This window comes from Ailuropoda melanoleuca, chromosome 1, assembly GCF_002007445.2.
Source record: "Ailuropoda melanoleuca isolate Jingjing chromosome 1, ASM200744v2, whole genome shotgun sequence".
Classification (NCBI taxonomy): domain Eukaryota; kingdom Metazoa; phylum Chordata; class Mammalia; order Carnivora; family Ursidae; genus Ailuropoda; species Ailuropoda melanoleuca.
The window spans coordinates 171,522,432-171,539,005 of record NC_048218.1 but is presented as its reverse complement, the minus strand read 5'-3'; the positions used below and the strand labels follow the sequence as shown (position 1 = coordinate 171,539,005).

At 41.5% G+C, this 16,574-nt stretch overlaps 1 protein-coding gene and 1 long non-coding RNA gene across 3 annotated transcripts in view; one reads left to right on the top strand and one right to left on the bottom strand.

The window, feature by feature from the left end:
* The window catches only part of LOC117804179, a 29,662-nt gene extending 14,721 nt beyond the window's left edge, over positions 1–14,941 (bottom strand). Inside the window, exons 1-2 of the long non-coding RNA XR_004628506.1 lie at positions 14,653–14,941; positions 13,246–13,380 (exon numbers count right to left, since the gene is read on the bottom strand). This is a non-coding gene — a long non-coding RNA (uncharacterized LOC117804179). The remainder of the gene's footprint in view (positions 1–13,245; positions 13,381–14,652) is intronic.
* Positions 14,942–15,164: 223 nt separating this feature from the next.
* The window catches only part of HERPUD2 (HERPUD family member 2), a 29,105-nt gene continuing 27,695 nt past the window's right edge, over positions 15,165–16,574 (top strand). For both annotated transcript variants that reach the window (XM_034670404.1, XM_034670408.1), the window contains exons 1-2: positions 15,165–15,308; positions 15,485–15,884. In XM_034670404.1, the coding sequence (XP_034526295.1) occupies positions 15,738–15,884 (147 nt within the window). In that variant the 5' untranslated portion in view covers positions 15,165–15,308; positions 15,485–15,737. The remainder of the gene's footprint in view (positions 15,309–15,484; positions 15,885–16,574) is intronic.

The following is a 16,574-nucleotide window of genomic DNA, read 5'->3' as shown; positions in this document are numbered from 1 at the left end:
CAAAATACATTAATATTTTAAGATATAAGGTGTTTTTTTGTAAGATTTTATTTATTTATTTGTCAGAGAGAGAGCGAGAGCACGCACAAGCAGGAGGAGTGCCAGGCAAAGGGAAAGGGAGGAGCAGACCCCCCACTGAGCAGAGAGCCCAACATGGGGCCCCATCCCAGGACCCTGGGATCACAACCCCAGCTGAAGGCAGATGCTTAACCGACTGAGCCATCCAGGCACCCCAAAATATAAGGGTTTATGAAAAGAACTGGTTGTCCTTGTAAAATGTATATTTTACTTAAAAATAAGAAAGGCCAAAACTGAGAATAATGCCAACAAGGCTTGCTGCTGAATCAAAGGACAAGTGAGCTTTTACAAGTTAAAAATAACTTTTTTCTTATCAAAATAGTAAAACAAATTTATTTAGAAAAATTAGAAAACACGGATAGGCAGAAAGAAGTAAAATATTCACTACAATTCCACTATTGATATTTTGGTTAACATATTTCCACAAATTGTTCTTCATATAGGGATTATGTAATTTTTAAGTGAAAGGGGATTTTACCAAACATAATTTTTGTAGTTTGTTTTTCACCTTATGCCATGAACCACTTCTATCTCAGGACATATTTACTTATACGTAATTCAAAGAAGCTGTATAGTATTCCAGTGTATAGTTATGTTATGCTTTATTTAACAAAACCCTTACCTTAGTATTGGATTTTTAGTTCTCATTTTTTGCTGTTTTATATATATTTTTAAAGATTTTATTTATTCATTTGAGAGAGAGACAGTGAGGAGACAGAGAGAGCACAAGCAGGGGGAAAGGCAGAGGGAGAGGGAGAAGCCGGCTTCTTGCTGAGCTGGGAGCCCAACATGGGGCTCGATCCCAGGACCTGGAGATCATGACCTGAGCCAGGGGCAGACGCTTAACCATCTGAGCCACCCAGGTGCCCTCATTTTTTGCTATTATAAACAATGATCTAGAATCATTCCTGTATCCTTTTTAACGGATACCTATTTGGTATACTTTGCAACCATTTTTAAATTGTGAAATATAACATAAAATAGAGAAAAAATACATTCGATTTACATACTTTAAGTTATAAACAACAGTGTATCTACCACCCAAGTCAAGAAATAGAACATTACTGGCCCTCAGAATACATCCTACCCCTTCCCGATTACAGTCCTCTTTTAAAATTTTGATATGCATTTTCAAATTGCGCCCCCAGAAATGTGGAATTCATTTACACTCCTGCACACAGTATGTCAGGTGTCCACAGTAACTGCAATCCGTTGGTCTATGAACCCAATAATAAAAACTCAGATGGAATTACATCACACGTCACATTGGCAATGCTTACATTGTATGTTTGATTCCTCTACAGTATTTGGAAATTTAACTCAGGTTTGAATTTCAGCTCACTTCTACTGTGATATTTCATACACAAATCTTGGGCCTTTACTAACCTCTGAGGGAAGCCCGACCCACCCAAGTAGGAGTCTAACACAAGTGCAACACAGTTTGGGTTCAGGAATGGGCTGTAGTTCAGAACATTTTCTCAGTTTCGTGTCCTTTCCCTTGGGTTGATCACTTCTCAGTGTCAGACTGATACAGTGCTGGACTTTGAAGTGGCTTTAAGATGAAAAGGGCCCATGAAAGGAAGACAGCCTCCTTTTATTGCTATGGTCTCTGGATCTCCAAACCATATGTGTGAATATATATAGATGTATAGTGTGTGTGTGTGTATACACACATACCTCATACACTTAGAATTCACTTCTCTTTGTCAATCTGTATATATCAGTTGAATAGGAAGTTAATCTTTTTCTATAGAAAAAAAGTCTGATACCTGTTTGGGCTGGCTTTGGTAATTAAAATATAAAGGAGTGAAATAAAAGAGTGAAATCTGTAGCTCCAAGATTTTTATGAAAATATACTTTAAGCACGGTAATGACAAAAGTGTATTGAAATTAACACATTTTCAATTTCCCTTTCTGATTCTGGTGGATTAACAAGTTGCTTCCAAGAGAAAAAAAAATGGATATAATTATTTGATGTCTTGGTTTAGGCTTCTTTTGTGATTACCCTGTGATAATAAGTGAATGACTCTAATAACTGAGTAGCTAAAAACGACATAATAGTTTTATCTGAAAATAAAGCTATTTATAAAATGTCAGGAATAATATATTTTTGTAACTATTTAAACTCACGATGAAAAACTTTTGATGTCAACTTAAAAATGCATGAGGGGTTTTACAGTTTAAAAAAATTATTTTGGAGATGTAAGAACAAAAGTTTTTGAGGATTACTATTTTAGGCCCTAAGACCCACCTGTAGCCAAGTGAAGTCAGAAGATGATGCCTTCTTCCTTCTCCTTCTTTCTCTTTCCTTCCTCTTTTCCCTTCCCTTTTCCTTTCCTCTCCTTCCCCTCTTTCTTCTTCCTGTCTTTCTCCTCCTCCCCCTTTTCCTTCTTCCCCTTCCTCCCCTCTTCCTCCCTCTTCGTCATCATCATCAAGCAATTCTCATTTATTGAGGGCTTACTATGTGCCAGGCACTGAACTATGCAGTCTGCATGCCTTATCTCTTTTAATCCTCACAGCACCCATGAGTAGAAATTATTATTACTATTTTATATTCAAAGGTACTGACACTTTTAGAGGTTAACTCACTTGCCCAAGATCATATAGGCACTAAGTGATAGAGCCACATCTGAGCACAGGCTGGTCTGACTCCAGAGCCTAAGCTCTTAACACCATCTACTTTGTTGCACAATAGTGCCATGGGAATAGAGAGCATGTATTGGCTAGCCTTTCCTTCCACATGCGTATTTTCTCTGGGGACTAGGTGAATGGACAGAATTCAAGGGTCCCAGGCAGCTCTTACATCCTTTTCTCCAAAGACTAGTAATCTTAACGGGGGAAAAAGATTTTTATGAAATCTCAGTTGCTCAGTCGGTTAAGCATCCGTCTTCAGTTTAGGTCATGATTCCAGGGTCCTGGGATCAAGTCCCGCATTAGGCTCCCTGCTCAACCCCCCCCCCCCCCCCCCCCCCCCCCCCCCCCCCCCCCCCCCCCCCCGCCCAGCTCATGAGCTCTCTCTCTCTCTTTCAAAAATACATAACATATTTTTAAAAAATAAAGGGGGAAAATGAATTCCTAGTATAAGGGGAGTATCTGAAGGTGCTCAGATGTCCCTACTCTCCCGAAAATTCTGCCTTTCTTACTCCTTTCTGATTGTCCTCAATTAAAAACAAACCAACTTTAAAGAAGATAGGAATTTGAATCCTGGGTCTTAATTTGAATTTTCAGTTTGTTTTCAACTCTGCTAACTGAAACTAGGTTTTGATAGGAAACAGTTAGAAAGAACATTAGGTCACTGGACAGTGGAGGGTAGGTCTGAGAGAAAGGAGAAAGAAGGATGCAGTAAAGGGGAGATAAGAGAGAAAGTAAAATTTCTTACTTCATAATCTTAAATAGGGTCAAGTTTAAATATACATTATAAATTTAAAGAAGTTTAAAAACAATATAGGTCATGTATACAATGGATATGTTGTTTTTGTCTACCAATAGCCCCTCTCCAAAACCATGACTCTAAGGAGGGCTGTCAGTCAAAGTGCCTGGTGCCTCACCCCCCTTCATCAACATGTGACCAAGATGGACCAATAAGAATACTACATCTTCATGGGCATAATGATTGGTCCAGGGTAGGCATCAGAGCCAAGGAAGGATAATCAGAATCTTTCAGTGAGATCTGATATATGGAAGTCATAAGTCTTAAAGATGTAGGCCATCTTTTCTACTGTGAGAATGCCCACTAAGGAATGATACCAATATATCATTGGGTAAGCAAAGAATGGGAAAGAGAACTGATTTCAGCCATGCCTTTTTGACAGTTAGCTAGTATCACTTGCAAGAAAATAGACAAAATGGCATATTTTCAGATAGTTTCAAAATGTTGATGACTACACATTTTGTATCTACAGCTGAACTAAAGCAAGTTAGCAATAAAATAATGGCAAATTCTTACTTTCATTTCAAACTTTACTTCAATTGATTTAAAAATATAATGGCCAATGAATATTAAGAGTGACAAAATGTTCAGTTCCTTTGACTTAGTAATCATTTTCCTAGCAATATGTTTCAACAATAAGGGCTAAGCATACCAAGATACTTAGAGGAGTATTATTTTTAACAATGAAAAATTACGAACTCACCTATCACTTGAGAAACAACTAAATAAAACTATGGCATGTTAGTATAGTATTATATTTTGAAACTCCAGCACCGATAATATGATTTTGTAAAATAAAAAAGTAATCAAATAGAAATAAAAAGAATTTACAAAACACTTTTAAGTGAAAAAAGACATTTCTAAAATAGTGTATATATACTATTTTTACAACCTTATAAAATTATACGCATGCATGAATTCATTATAAATATGCATACATACATAATGAAAATTGGATGACATTATAACAAATAATGATAGTTGCTAACAGTGAGATTATAAAAATCACACTAAAATTTCTTATAAAGTTAAAAAAATAAGTTTTTAATAAAAAAATCATAGCTTTTTTTCTATGATATTTCTATAAAATGGCAATCTAAAAATGGTTTCTGTTAATAAGAAGTCAAGATGAAACCACGTTTCCAAATGGAGGCTTCTAAAGGAATTTTGAAAAAACTGGAGCAAAGATCACGTCTCACATGAATCTGAGAAAAAGTACCAAACTATGCAGAACACTCACTTCCTTCTTTAAGTTTATTTATTTTCATTAATTCCTTGGCATCCTCACAAACGTGGGTGGTTTATAGGGAGTGCCTCAAACTTTTCCCTTCCTGAAGCATTACTCTATAAGCTGTACTTCGGATAAGAGTAAATAGAAGATTGTTGTGTTAACCAAGGAATGGCTTTCACAGACACAAAATAAAAAGGCTACAAGCATATAATAATTATAGGAGATTCCAGTTACATGTAAAATAACAAATAACAGATTAAAATATTGAGTTTGGCAGGGGAGTTATCAGAAAAACGCCTGTGGTCTGGCCAATCATTAAATGACAGAAGGAAGTGTGTAAGAGATAAGAATTAGGTATAATGCTGAAATTCCTGTGGTTGTTTTCTCTGTTTTTCTGGGTAGATAACAAACAAGTTTAGAGTTAATCAGGGATGCTGCTTTTAGCTTCCACAGATTCTCAGCAGATGTATGAAGAGTCATGTCCCCCCATCACTTCAAACTTTGTGTCTGTGACAATTCTGTAGTCTTTCTGCTAATCTCATAGTGTATCTCCTTACTGACCCAGATATCTATCCTGTAATTCTACCAGACATCTACTGTCTATTATCATACACATGAAAGAGCATGTGGATAGTTACACAAAAATCCTACAGAATCAGAAGCTAGAAGTGGTATTAAATAGGAACAAATAGGGAATGCCATAAAATTAATGGACTTTGGATCAACGGCTCTATCAATTATTAACTGAGTGACTTTGGGCAAATTACTTAGCTTCTCTACAGATCTTTTCCCTTCTCTGTAAAATGAGTGCTATCATTTAGTTGATAATATTTATTGTTATTATGCAATAGGAATTGTGCTGGGTATAGTGATAAAAAATGATTACAGTGTATTATCTAGCCTCAGGGAGCTTGCAGTCTAGGGAAAGAGACACTTATCAAGAGATAATTGTCACATGGTAAATGTGATAGATTTCACATGGAAGCACAAAGAAAGCATCTAAGAATGGGGAAAGTTTGAAAATGGGGCTCAGCATTTATCTTGAGGGGATTCAAAGAGATCACTGTAAAAAAGCATCTAGCACACTCCACGTTTGTAATACGCATTCTGGTAATGGTAAGTTGCTTTATTTTCATTCTTAAGTGATTTTAGTTACAAACTCCTGCAACAGAACTGAGCATTTTGCCCTGGGAAACATCAAAGTTGTGAAACATAAATCCCTTTAGGGAGATAAAATCCTGCATTCTTTAAGAATGAGTGTTACATAGACTATACTCAAGAAGCTGTCCTATTACTCTCTAAAGCCTGGAATTTAACAAATTTTCTTAGTTAAAGCTAGTTTGCTGTTTCAAAGACTCCACCTAGTTGACAAACCACAGGGAGTCATGAAGAGAAATACATAAAGAAGCTAAGAAGGGTAAAAAATATGAACTCAGCCAAGATTTTTCTCAAGAACTATGTCCTTTCCCCCGTCACTTTTTTTTTTAAAAGATTTATTTATTTATTTAGAGAGAGAGGGTGTGTGGGTGTGAGCCGGGGGAGGGGCAGAGGGAGAGATAGACAAGCAGACTCCCTGCTGAGCCCGAGATCAGGACCTGAGCCAAAATCAAAAGGCAGATGCTTAACTGATGGAGCTACCCAAGCACCCCTCCCCTAACCACTTTCATAGCTATTTAAAAACTGTTCTACATGTTTTTGGAACTACTTTTCAAGATAAGAAATATAAAATCTTTGGAGTATGAAAATGCATAGAATGAATGAATGAAAGAATGAGTGAATGAAATGGGTTTCTAGTGTGCAGTGTTTGAAATACTTGACTTAGCTGCCATTCTCTCTTTCCTTTACTCTCTTCAGTCAAACTAATCAATTATTCTGCTGATCCTAGATCTGGCCTCAGAATCTTAACACAATTAACTAGGAGGCCACTACCAACAGAATGAAATTGCCGTACTTGCTGGAATTGAAATAGGAGGGATGGTAGAGAGTGTGAAGAAAGGGGTTGAGGTTGTCCTTAAGAATGGCACAGTGAAAAACAGGCATTAGTAAGGGGGAGGTAGGCATGCATGCCTGGTAGTGTGGGGTCCATCTTCTTAGCTCCCTAGTGGCTGAACTGAAAAGTCTCAATTGGGCCTGGGGAAAGGCAGTGGATGGGGTTTTAATGAACATATAATCTGGGGAAATGTGAGGAAATGTTGGGAAAGGCCGAGGAAAGGAATAATCATGTCAAATTACTGTTTGCCTTTTGCAAATTGCCCCCAGCCCACTTTGATATAACAGATCACATATGTTCCCTCCTTTTCCTCTTCCACTTTTGGCTGAGGCATGAACTGGCTGGGGTTTAGAAGGGCCTGGGGTACCCCCTTACGTATTGTGTCTTATAGTCACTTACGTGATTCTTATTTTTTCCTACTAAACTGCAAACTCCTCAAAGGCGAGTACGTCTTGCTATTCTTCCTGTCCTCTTTAATAGGGACTAGCACAATTATTATTATGTAAAAGGTGGACATTAAGTATCTTTGCAGTTGAGCTAAGAATCCACATGCCTCTGTGCATATAATGGCCTCTGATTCGAAACATACTGTGTCCTAGAAAACACTCCCATCCTTTCAGGGTGCTGTCTCCCATCTGGCACTGTAACTAGGGAGCTCATCTCAGTGGCAGCATCCCTTTCAGCCATACTTGGTCTACAAATGAGAGCAACCACAGAGCTTTACAAGCATGTGGGTGCTCCCCTCACTAATGTGTTTCTCAATACCTTAGTGAAGTGAGTGCTTTCTGGGTCTTCTCATGGAATGTTGGAGGGGGTAGGTGGGTGTGTAGGTGTGTAGGTAACACATGATAGAGTTTAACATTCCTATCTCCTTAGGCCCTTGGGTTCCTTTATCTATGTCATGCCAGGAAAGCTCTGGTATTTCAGCTGTATTAAATGTAGGTCATGGTTGAGTCCAAGTTTCAGTCAATCAATCAATAAATTGTGAGAGCCACCTCTAGTTTTATGAATTAGCACATTAACTCTGGAATCTCTAGTTAAGTACACTCATATTCAATAATTTGTCCCAATCTAGTGTTATATTTCATGCTTCTCAGTCTAACACTCTTAGAATATACTGCCATACATGTTCCCAATTTCTGCTGATAAAGGTTACCAAAGGCATGCCATTATTTTGGTAAGTAAGCGATTTCCTCCTGTGTCATGGTGTGTACCTGTCCTCATGAAACATGCTGAGATTTAACCCTAGTTGTAGGTCTAGGGCATACACTAGGCAATAGGGGATGGTTATGGTGGGTCTTGAGGAGAATAAACATCCTCTTTTTTGAAGGACTCTGCCCCAGAGGAGGTTATCACAGAATTTTTAAGGAATAAGGCTAGTCTCCTGAGGGCAGGCTACTTTCACTGAGGAACCTTAGAGTGATATGTAGTTTCAAGACTATCAGCTTCATCTGGGTTTAAGCAGATGTCCCCATTCCAACTTCAGGATCCCCTTCTTTTCCATTCAATACCCTAACTTTTAAGTGAAAAATTTGATGGGACTGTGGATTCAATTATTGCTATAATTTAGTAACTCTTAAAATTTTGTGCTTGATTTTCATCAATATCATCCCTGTGTCTGTAAGAATTAAAAGATTCTTCTACAGCTATCATGGAAGCATTCTGGTCTTATAGTGTGACTGGATCTGAGAGTTCAAAGATGAGCTTGTCATTTTCTTTCGATAAGTGCTAAAGTGCACTCAGAAGAATCTGTCCTGTATCACCGTCCTGATGGGCATCTTAACTGCCATAATGGTCAAGTGCAGCAACACTTGAGCAATCTCTTGCTACAGTTGGTATGTCATCACAATCAACCACAAGTGATAGTTTAATTGTAATGCCCTTATCTCTTTTCCTACTGGGAGGAGCTCAGCCATAGACCATGACCAAAGCAATTCTTTTTTTTTTTTTAAAGATTTTATTTATTTATTTGACAGAGAGACAGCCAGCGAGAGAGGGAAAACAGCAAGGGGAGTGGGAGAGGAAGAAGCAGGCTCCCAGCGGAGGAGCCTGATGTGGGACTCGATCCCGAAACGCTGGGATCACGCCCTGAGCCGAAGGCAGACGCTAAACGACTGAGCTACCCAGGCACCCCAATGACCAAAGCAATTCTTAAATTCTTTGTACGTTTATCTCCTGGGACCACTACTGATGCCAATTCTGTATATCAGGGTCCAATCAAGAGAGAAATCAAACAATATTTTGAACATGGAAGGTTAAATATGAAGAATTATTCCTTATAACAGGGAATTGGAATGATAAAAAGAGGGTTAGTAGGAGCAAAGAGAATTCTAAAGAATATAGGAAAATCGGATATAGGGCTCATCTGACTGCTCTTAGGCCTAAGACTGGCCCTTGTTAAAGAAGTCCAGTGACTATGGCTCATTTGAGTTCAGAGGGGTTTGCTGAAAGTGCAAGGCTGCCTAAGGGGTGTGATGGGCAGCTGTTTCTGGAGGGTGATGTATTGGTGGTGCTCCACCGTGAAGCCACTTGGGAAGCTGTTCATGAGGGTTGCCTGCAAAGTTGCCTGAGAGGGCTCCTAGAGAATTTGCTCATGGGGAATGCTACACAGCGTGGGCCTCCAGGTGCTGCGGCAACCTGGAGCTGCAGAAGCCGTGTGTGCTGCTAGAGCCTATCTAAAGGAACATATGACAGTACACAGGTAGATGGCTCTTCTTCCTCCAGTGTCCCTCCAGTGCCCTCTACTGACAAAGCTTAGTTTCATGACAGCTAGAGAAGGAGAAATATTTACAGGATTTATCGCTATTATCGTGAAACAGGCAGTGAAGAGTATTTTTGGACTTTTGAGGCAAAAATTTGATAATTGGTTCAAAAACTCATTTCCTTTAACTGGAAAAACCTTACAATGAGGACTGGATTTTACTGGGGGCTCTGGAAGGCATTACAAATGGCCCCTTGGAGGAGGTGATAAAAAACATGGACTCTCCCTCTGGATAAATGCACACATGTACTGAAGGGCACAGTTCTGCAGATGATTCAAGGTATATCTCTGAACCCAGATTAAAAGATTAGGCCATGGGTAAGGCCTAATGACCATTCCCCAGGTTCAATTTAGTGATTATTCTTAACTTTATTTGAATGTAGAATAGCAAATGTAATATCCCCAAATTCAACTATATTTGCTTTTAGTAACAAAAATAAACATTTATAAACATTTGAGAAATAGAGCCAATAGTGCTAAGGATGGTTCTAATTTGGGGGGAGAGGAAATTGATGAAGGATCTCTGGGGAGAGAGAGAAAGAATATCAGAGGAAAGACAAGCAGTTGTGAGACTATGATTGGGATTTGGACTTGGATGGTTGTATATAGAAGGAATGGGGTGTCAATTATGATCTGTTATGCTTTGATAAGGTACATTATGGTAGCTGGTTTCTAATATGAGACCAATTGTCCTTACCTCCTGGTATTCATGCTTGTAAGTATTCTCCTCCCACATTGACTCAGGGCTGGTTTCCCTGACCAATACAGCACCATGGAAGTGATATGGTGTGATTTCTGAGTTGAAAGGCATTCCTGCTTTTGCCTTTGTCTCTTGGACCTCTCATTCTGGGGGAATCCTGCTGCCATGTTGTGAGGACACTCAAGCAGTGCCATGAAAGGACCGACATGGGGAGGAAGTGAGATTTCACACTAATAACCAGACCAGCTTGTCAGCCTTACAAGTGAGCCACTTTGGAAGAAGGACCTCCAGTCAGTCCCAACATGGCCTTCAGATAACTGAATGCCAGCTAAAATCTTGGCTACAATTTCATGAGAGACTCAAACCAAAACCACTAGCTAGCCTTCTCAAAATTCTGACCCACAGTTTGATGTATATTATTTTGCAGCAATAGACAATCCATACATTTAGGTCAAAATTCTCTAAAGAGTGAAAAGTATAAGGGATTTGCCCCTCCCTGCTTCTCTGGTCACCTAAAGAAGTCTGTGAGATGTTATTTGGCTACAATTTTCTCCAAGGACTGTCATGAGTAAGTCACTAGACTGAATTATCAGAGAGAGACTTCAGTCTTAACCAAATGGTCACTCCAAGTATTGACTAGATAGTTTCTGAAAAGCAGAAATCCAACTGCTAAACTTATGAAGATTTCTACTAATACACAAATTAATAAAAATACAGATATGTTCTTATGAAGACTATTCTAGGGAAATCATGTGTCTAAATGCTTACTGCAGTCACCATAATCGATGAGGGATATACAAACTACTGTGTCCAAAGGTTAGTCAGTATTCTGGGTGATCTGGAAACTATTCTTAAGGATGACTGAAGGATCTGGGCCTTTTTAGTCTGGAGAAATCACAGAGAGCATTTATTCATTTGAAGGGCTGGCATGTGGTATAAGAGTAAACATATTTTAGAGTCATCAAGAGGAGAAAATTTGCCTAATGACAAATACTAGGAAGCAGATTTTAATTTGCTTATAATCACCAAGGCTGTTTCACAACAGGTCATGCTGTAGTGAAAACAAGAGTGTTACTTCTCCTTGGAAGGGTTCAGGCCAAAGTTGGCTGACTGCCCTTCAGAGATATGGTGATTCTGGAAGTAATTGGAAAACTGATCTAGAGAACCTCTAAGATGATGTTCCTGAAAGTCTTCTCCTCCTGAATGTGTCTTGGTATGTGTGAATATCTTTAAATAAGAAAGTTCAGTGTAGTGGGAAGAGCTTCCATTATAGAGGAGTCAGAACTAGCTGTGTGACTTTGGGCAAGACATTTAGTATTTCTGCACTTTGCTGTCCTCACTACCTCTCAGGGCTGTTCTGAGAACTCATTAGATGACACATTCCTTAAATCACCCATTTGGCATTTAATGCATGTGTGGTTTTCTTCCTTCCATTTCCACAATATGGTTTATAATCAAACATCTGGGACCCATTAAGATTTTGAAAGTGTAGTGTTGAAACGAGCTAATTTTCCTAGGCTTCAAGTGTAGGATTTCATTGTTTTGAAACAATGAACTTGATTAAGATTTGATTAGATACTTTGTGGCACGGCATCTTAAAAAAAAAAAAAGACAAGTTTGGTGTAAGTAGAAATAGAAGGAATCAGAAACCAGATGGCCAACATCATGTTTGAAATTTGCAACTGCAAGATCATCACTTGACTAAAGTCTTTCCTCTCAAGATTATTTTAAAAAAACAACAAAATACCAAAACACTACAAACTATATTATTCGACATCGTAAGTATTTTACCTTCCTGGAAGATACTCTAAATTTCAGTTAAGAAAAGTTCAGTAACAAGCACTTTATTTTCTTTAGATTCTTAGAAGAAACTGGAATCTCACAGAACAAGCCAATATATGCTTTTCTAGCTATCCTCCTTTCCAACCCAAAGATGAAAAAATTGGAAAACGTCCCACAAATACTGGCAATCAACTTATATGGTTTACAAATAATTTTCTTTCAGTTTTGTTTTACTTTGTTAACAAAGCTACTTCACGGGCAGAAGTCACCCTGAACTACTGAATTAGCTACTAGGATTATGTGTGCTGAATAGTTAATATTGTTCAAGTAGATTTAGTCTTCACCACCACAAATCCTTTATTATCTATTAGCATCACACCCTTAAGTATTCTCATTGGAGGCTGTCTTTAATCAATGAATGGTAACTGAGATGTGCAACTGTTCTTTCACATTTCCATTTATCGGTAACATGTACAATGATCTAAATAGGCAGCTCAGTGCCCACAGCAGCCTTTAAATAACTGCAATCTTGTGTCTCCTCAATGCTAACAATTTTTTCTACCCCAAATTCTACGGTAAACACTATCCCATATTTTGGGGACTACCCTTTCATACGTTGTTCTTTTTTTTTTTTTTTTTTTAAAGATTTTATTTATTCAACAGAGATAGAGACAGCCAGCGAGAGAGGGAACACAAGCAGGGGGAGTGGGAGAGGAAGAAGCAGGCTCATAGAAGAAGAGCCCGATGTGGGGCTCGATCCCACAACGCCAGGATCATGCCCTGAGCCGAAGGCAGACGCCCAACCGCTGTGCCACCCAGGCGCCCCTCATACGTTGTTCTATACACACATATACTTAACAAAAATGGGATCACATTCCAGTATCATTTATTATGCCAAATTCATTTCTAGGCACTTAAATCAGGTGGCTGTGAAATTTTTAAAAAAATCATTTTTGTCTGTATCATCTTTATACCCATATAGTTCAATCTCTTGAATGTTCGTTACCTTTTTAAATGTTTTTGTCCATACTACTGAACCTCTGCTTTAAATAGTGAAATGCACAGTGAAATGCACATTCTGCCTTAATATTAGTAATTATTAATGTATATCTCACTAAAAATGTACAGTGCCAAGTGAGATGACCACATCAGTCTGAGTCACAAGCATAAGTGACAAGAGTTGTAGGGTTAGGTGGTTGTGGCTGTAGAAACTTCCTGGCTCAAAGAGGAAATGGACAAAAAAAAGTCTTAGGGCAGACAGCTTAGGACTTACATGGTTGCACAATGATGCCATAAAGGATCTAGCCTCTTTCAATTGTTCTCCTCTGCCATCCTTGGAACGAAGGCCTCTGTTCTGTTTGTTGCTTCAGCACTGAACTATGGCTGCTGCACCTCTGGCATCATAGTCCTCAAGAAAAATAGGTGTAGGACAGGATGAGCTCTGGCCTGCAGAATATGTCCTTCTAAAAGCTTCTTGAAAGGGCCAGTAGTAACTTCAACTTTTGTCTTACTGGCTGGAACTGCGTCAAACGTCTACCCCTAGATGTATAGGAGTCTGAAAAAGTAGTTTTAGCTAGAATTAAGTTAAAGTTCCTTTAGGATAGGGGCACCTGGGTGGCACAGCGGTTAAGCGTCTGCCTTCAGCTCAGGGCGTGATCCCGGCGTGAGGGGATCGAGCCCCACATCAGGCTCCTCTGCTATGAGCCTGCTTCTTCCTCTCCCACTCCCCCTGCTTGTGTTCCCTCTCTCGCTGGCTGTCTCTATCTCTGTCGAATAAATAAATAAAATCTTTAATAAAAAAAAAAAAGTTCCATTAGGATGACTAAATGCTAGGTAGAAAGAGAACCAGAGTCTGCTACAGAAAACCTGAGTCGTAGCAAGCTGTCCTCAGTACAAGACAAATAATAAAGGGGGCCTCATTCTTATTTCTGAAGGGCATTTAGAGGGTATGGCTCAGATATGGCAGATGTCCTACCACAAAGAAGGAGATGAAAGTGAGGGTGTAAGGGATCCTGCTGCCTTAGCTATATAGAGGAAGAATTTCTTTCTCCTTGGTCACTAACTCAATGGTAGCTAACCTTCACTAGCCCTTCTGAAGGCGAAAGGGAAAAGGACTAGCTCTCCATATTATCTGCTTGCCTTCTGTAAGTGGAACCCCGTGAAAATGCACGTCTAACTTTAACCTGCTGTACTGACCCCCAAACCCGTGCAGAAAATGGAGAATAAGTCAGTTTTGGGCAGTGGACATAACCTTTGAGTTCTATGCCTAAGCTGTAAAACAGAAAAATAACACTGCCATCCTTCTTCATCTCCCACTGAACTAAACACACAGTAGGGGCTCAGTGAACACTTGCCAACTTCTGTGAAGACTAAGGGTTAAGAGATGGAAATCAACATTTCAGAGACTGTCATATGCCTGAACTGTACCGGATGGCTTACATACGTCTCATTTGGTCCTCAACACATTACCGTTTGGAAAACTAAACTGTGGCTCAGAAAGGATAGCCAGGGTCACACGGAGAATAGAGGCTGACTTCAGGTTTCACCGAAAGCCTTTGCTCCTTACGCAGTGTACCCCACGGTCTCCCCTCCGCCAAAGCTGCTGGTACCGTGCTCTGTAGACAGTCGACACAAGACATTTGGGGCGGAAGTTTGACTCAGCATCTGGAAGGACACTAACTTTTGCAGAGAAACTCCTAGGGTGGAAGAACACTTCTCGATCTTCAGGGTGTGGCCAAAAGAGGATGTGCTAGCGCCAGGTCAGCTAGTGGTGAGGCCTGAGCGCGGCTGGGGGACGGGGCCGAGCGAGCGGTCAGGCCAGGTGGGCTCCAGCACAGCCCAGCGGCTTCGGGGTGACCCAGAACTCAGCCGGCGGTCCCCCCTGCAGTCGGGGCGCTGCTGGCGGCTCCGGCTGGACCGCCAGAGCCGGGCGCCGGGGCGGGCCCCGCGTGACGCACTTCCGTCCTGCGCCTTCCGGCTTAAAGGGGACCCAGACCTCCCTCATAACAACAAAACCAGCGCGCTCGCGCCCGGCGCCTGGGCTTCTAGTCCCCGCCCTCCTGCCACCTGCCGCCGCCTCGGCCGTGCCCGGCCCTGCGCCGCGCTGCCGTGTCCTGCCCAAGGGGGTCAGGCGGAGATCGGGCCGCGCCCTTTGGCCAACTTCTCTGGAGGCCAGCGCGCCGCCTCGCGAGACCCGGGGCCGGGCCGTGGCTGTCGCCGCCGCCGAGCAGCAGGAAGGGAGCGGCCGCCGCGGAGGACGCCCGGCAGGATTGTGCGGCGGGCGGCCCTGCCCGGGCGCGGAGGGCGGCGGTGGCGGGCCCCAAGGCCTTCTTTCAGGTACCCCTGCCCCGGCGGGTCGCCCTGAGCGGCTCGGCCCCTTCTCTGGCCCGCTTGGCAGGGCCGTCGCGTAGGGGCCTTGTTGCGTTTCAGCTTGGGGGTCGCGGTAGGGGCGGGGCGGTGACTCCCTCCCTTATCATTGCTTTCTCTCTCTTCCTCCCGGCTTCTCTCCGCAGTCCGGAGCCAGGCGGAGCCCGGACCTGGCGGGGAAAGCTGCACCCACGGCCGGGTCCCCGGACCCCGCCGCCGCCACTGTCCATCATCCTTGGTACCGGCAATGGCCTTTGTATCGCCCGATGCACTGGTGACTGACTTGGACACGGAATATTAAGAACCTACTTGCTGCCGTCCCTGTACCCGGCGCGCCGGCAGTTACCACCTCTGCTCATTTGGGCTGCTCCTCTTGACTCCGTTCAGCTTGGGGGCACCATGGACCAAAATGGGATGGAGATTCCTGTGACCCTCATCATTAAAGCACCGAATCAGAAATACAGTGACCAGACTATTAGCTGCTTCTTGAACTGGACCGTGGCGAAACTGAAAACGCATCTATCTAACGTGTACCCTAGCAAACCAGTAAGTGTCTGAAAGCTGGGCGCAGCTGCTCTGGCCAGCAACTTTTCGTGCCATGCACTCCCGTCTCTTGTTCATCCCCTCCCCTCTTGAATCAAATAGGTCTCTTGCTAGACTGCGAAGTATTTTGAGTTCCATGGTGTGTGTGTGTCTCTTGAGTGTCTCATCCATCATTAATATCTTCCTCATGAGGTTCAGTTAATTAGTAAGAGTACTGTGTACAAAAATATAAAGGGACATAAGAATTGACAGGTATAAAGAAAGACCATTTTCATTGGACTTAAGTCATCAGCCTAATATGGGAGAGACAGATGGATCCTTAAAAAAAAAAAAGATAAACACTGCAACCTATATTAAAGCTTTTATTGCTTTAGTTAGGTGTTGAGACTTCTAGAAGAACCACAGAAATAGGGCAGTTATTGCAAAAACAGGAGGTTTAGAAATACAACTCTTAGGGGCGCCTGGGTGGCACAGCGGTTAGGCGTCTGCCTTCGGCTCAGGGCGTGATCCCGGCGTTCCGGGATCGAGCCCCACGTCAGGCTCCTCTGCTGAGAGCCTGCTTCTTCCTCTCCCACTCCCCCTGCTTGTGTTCCCTCTCTCACTGACTGTCTCTATCTCTGTNAAAAAAAACAAAAAAATCTTTAAAAAAAAAAAAAGAAAAAAAAAAAAGAAATACAACTCTTAGTTGGCCTT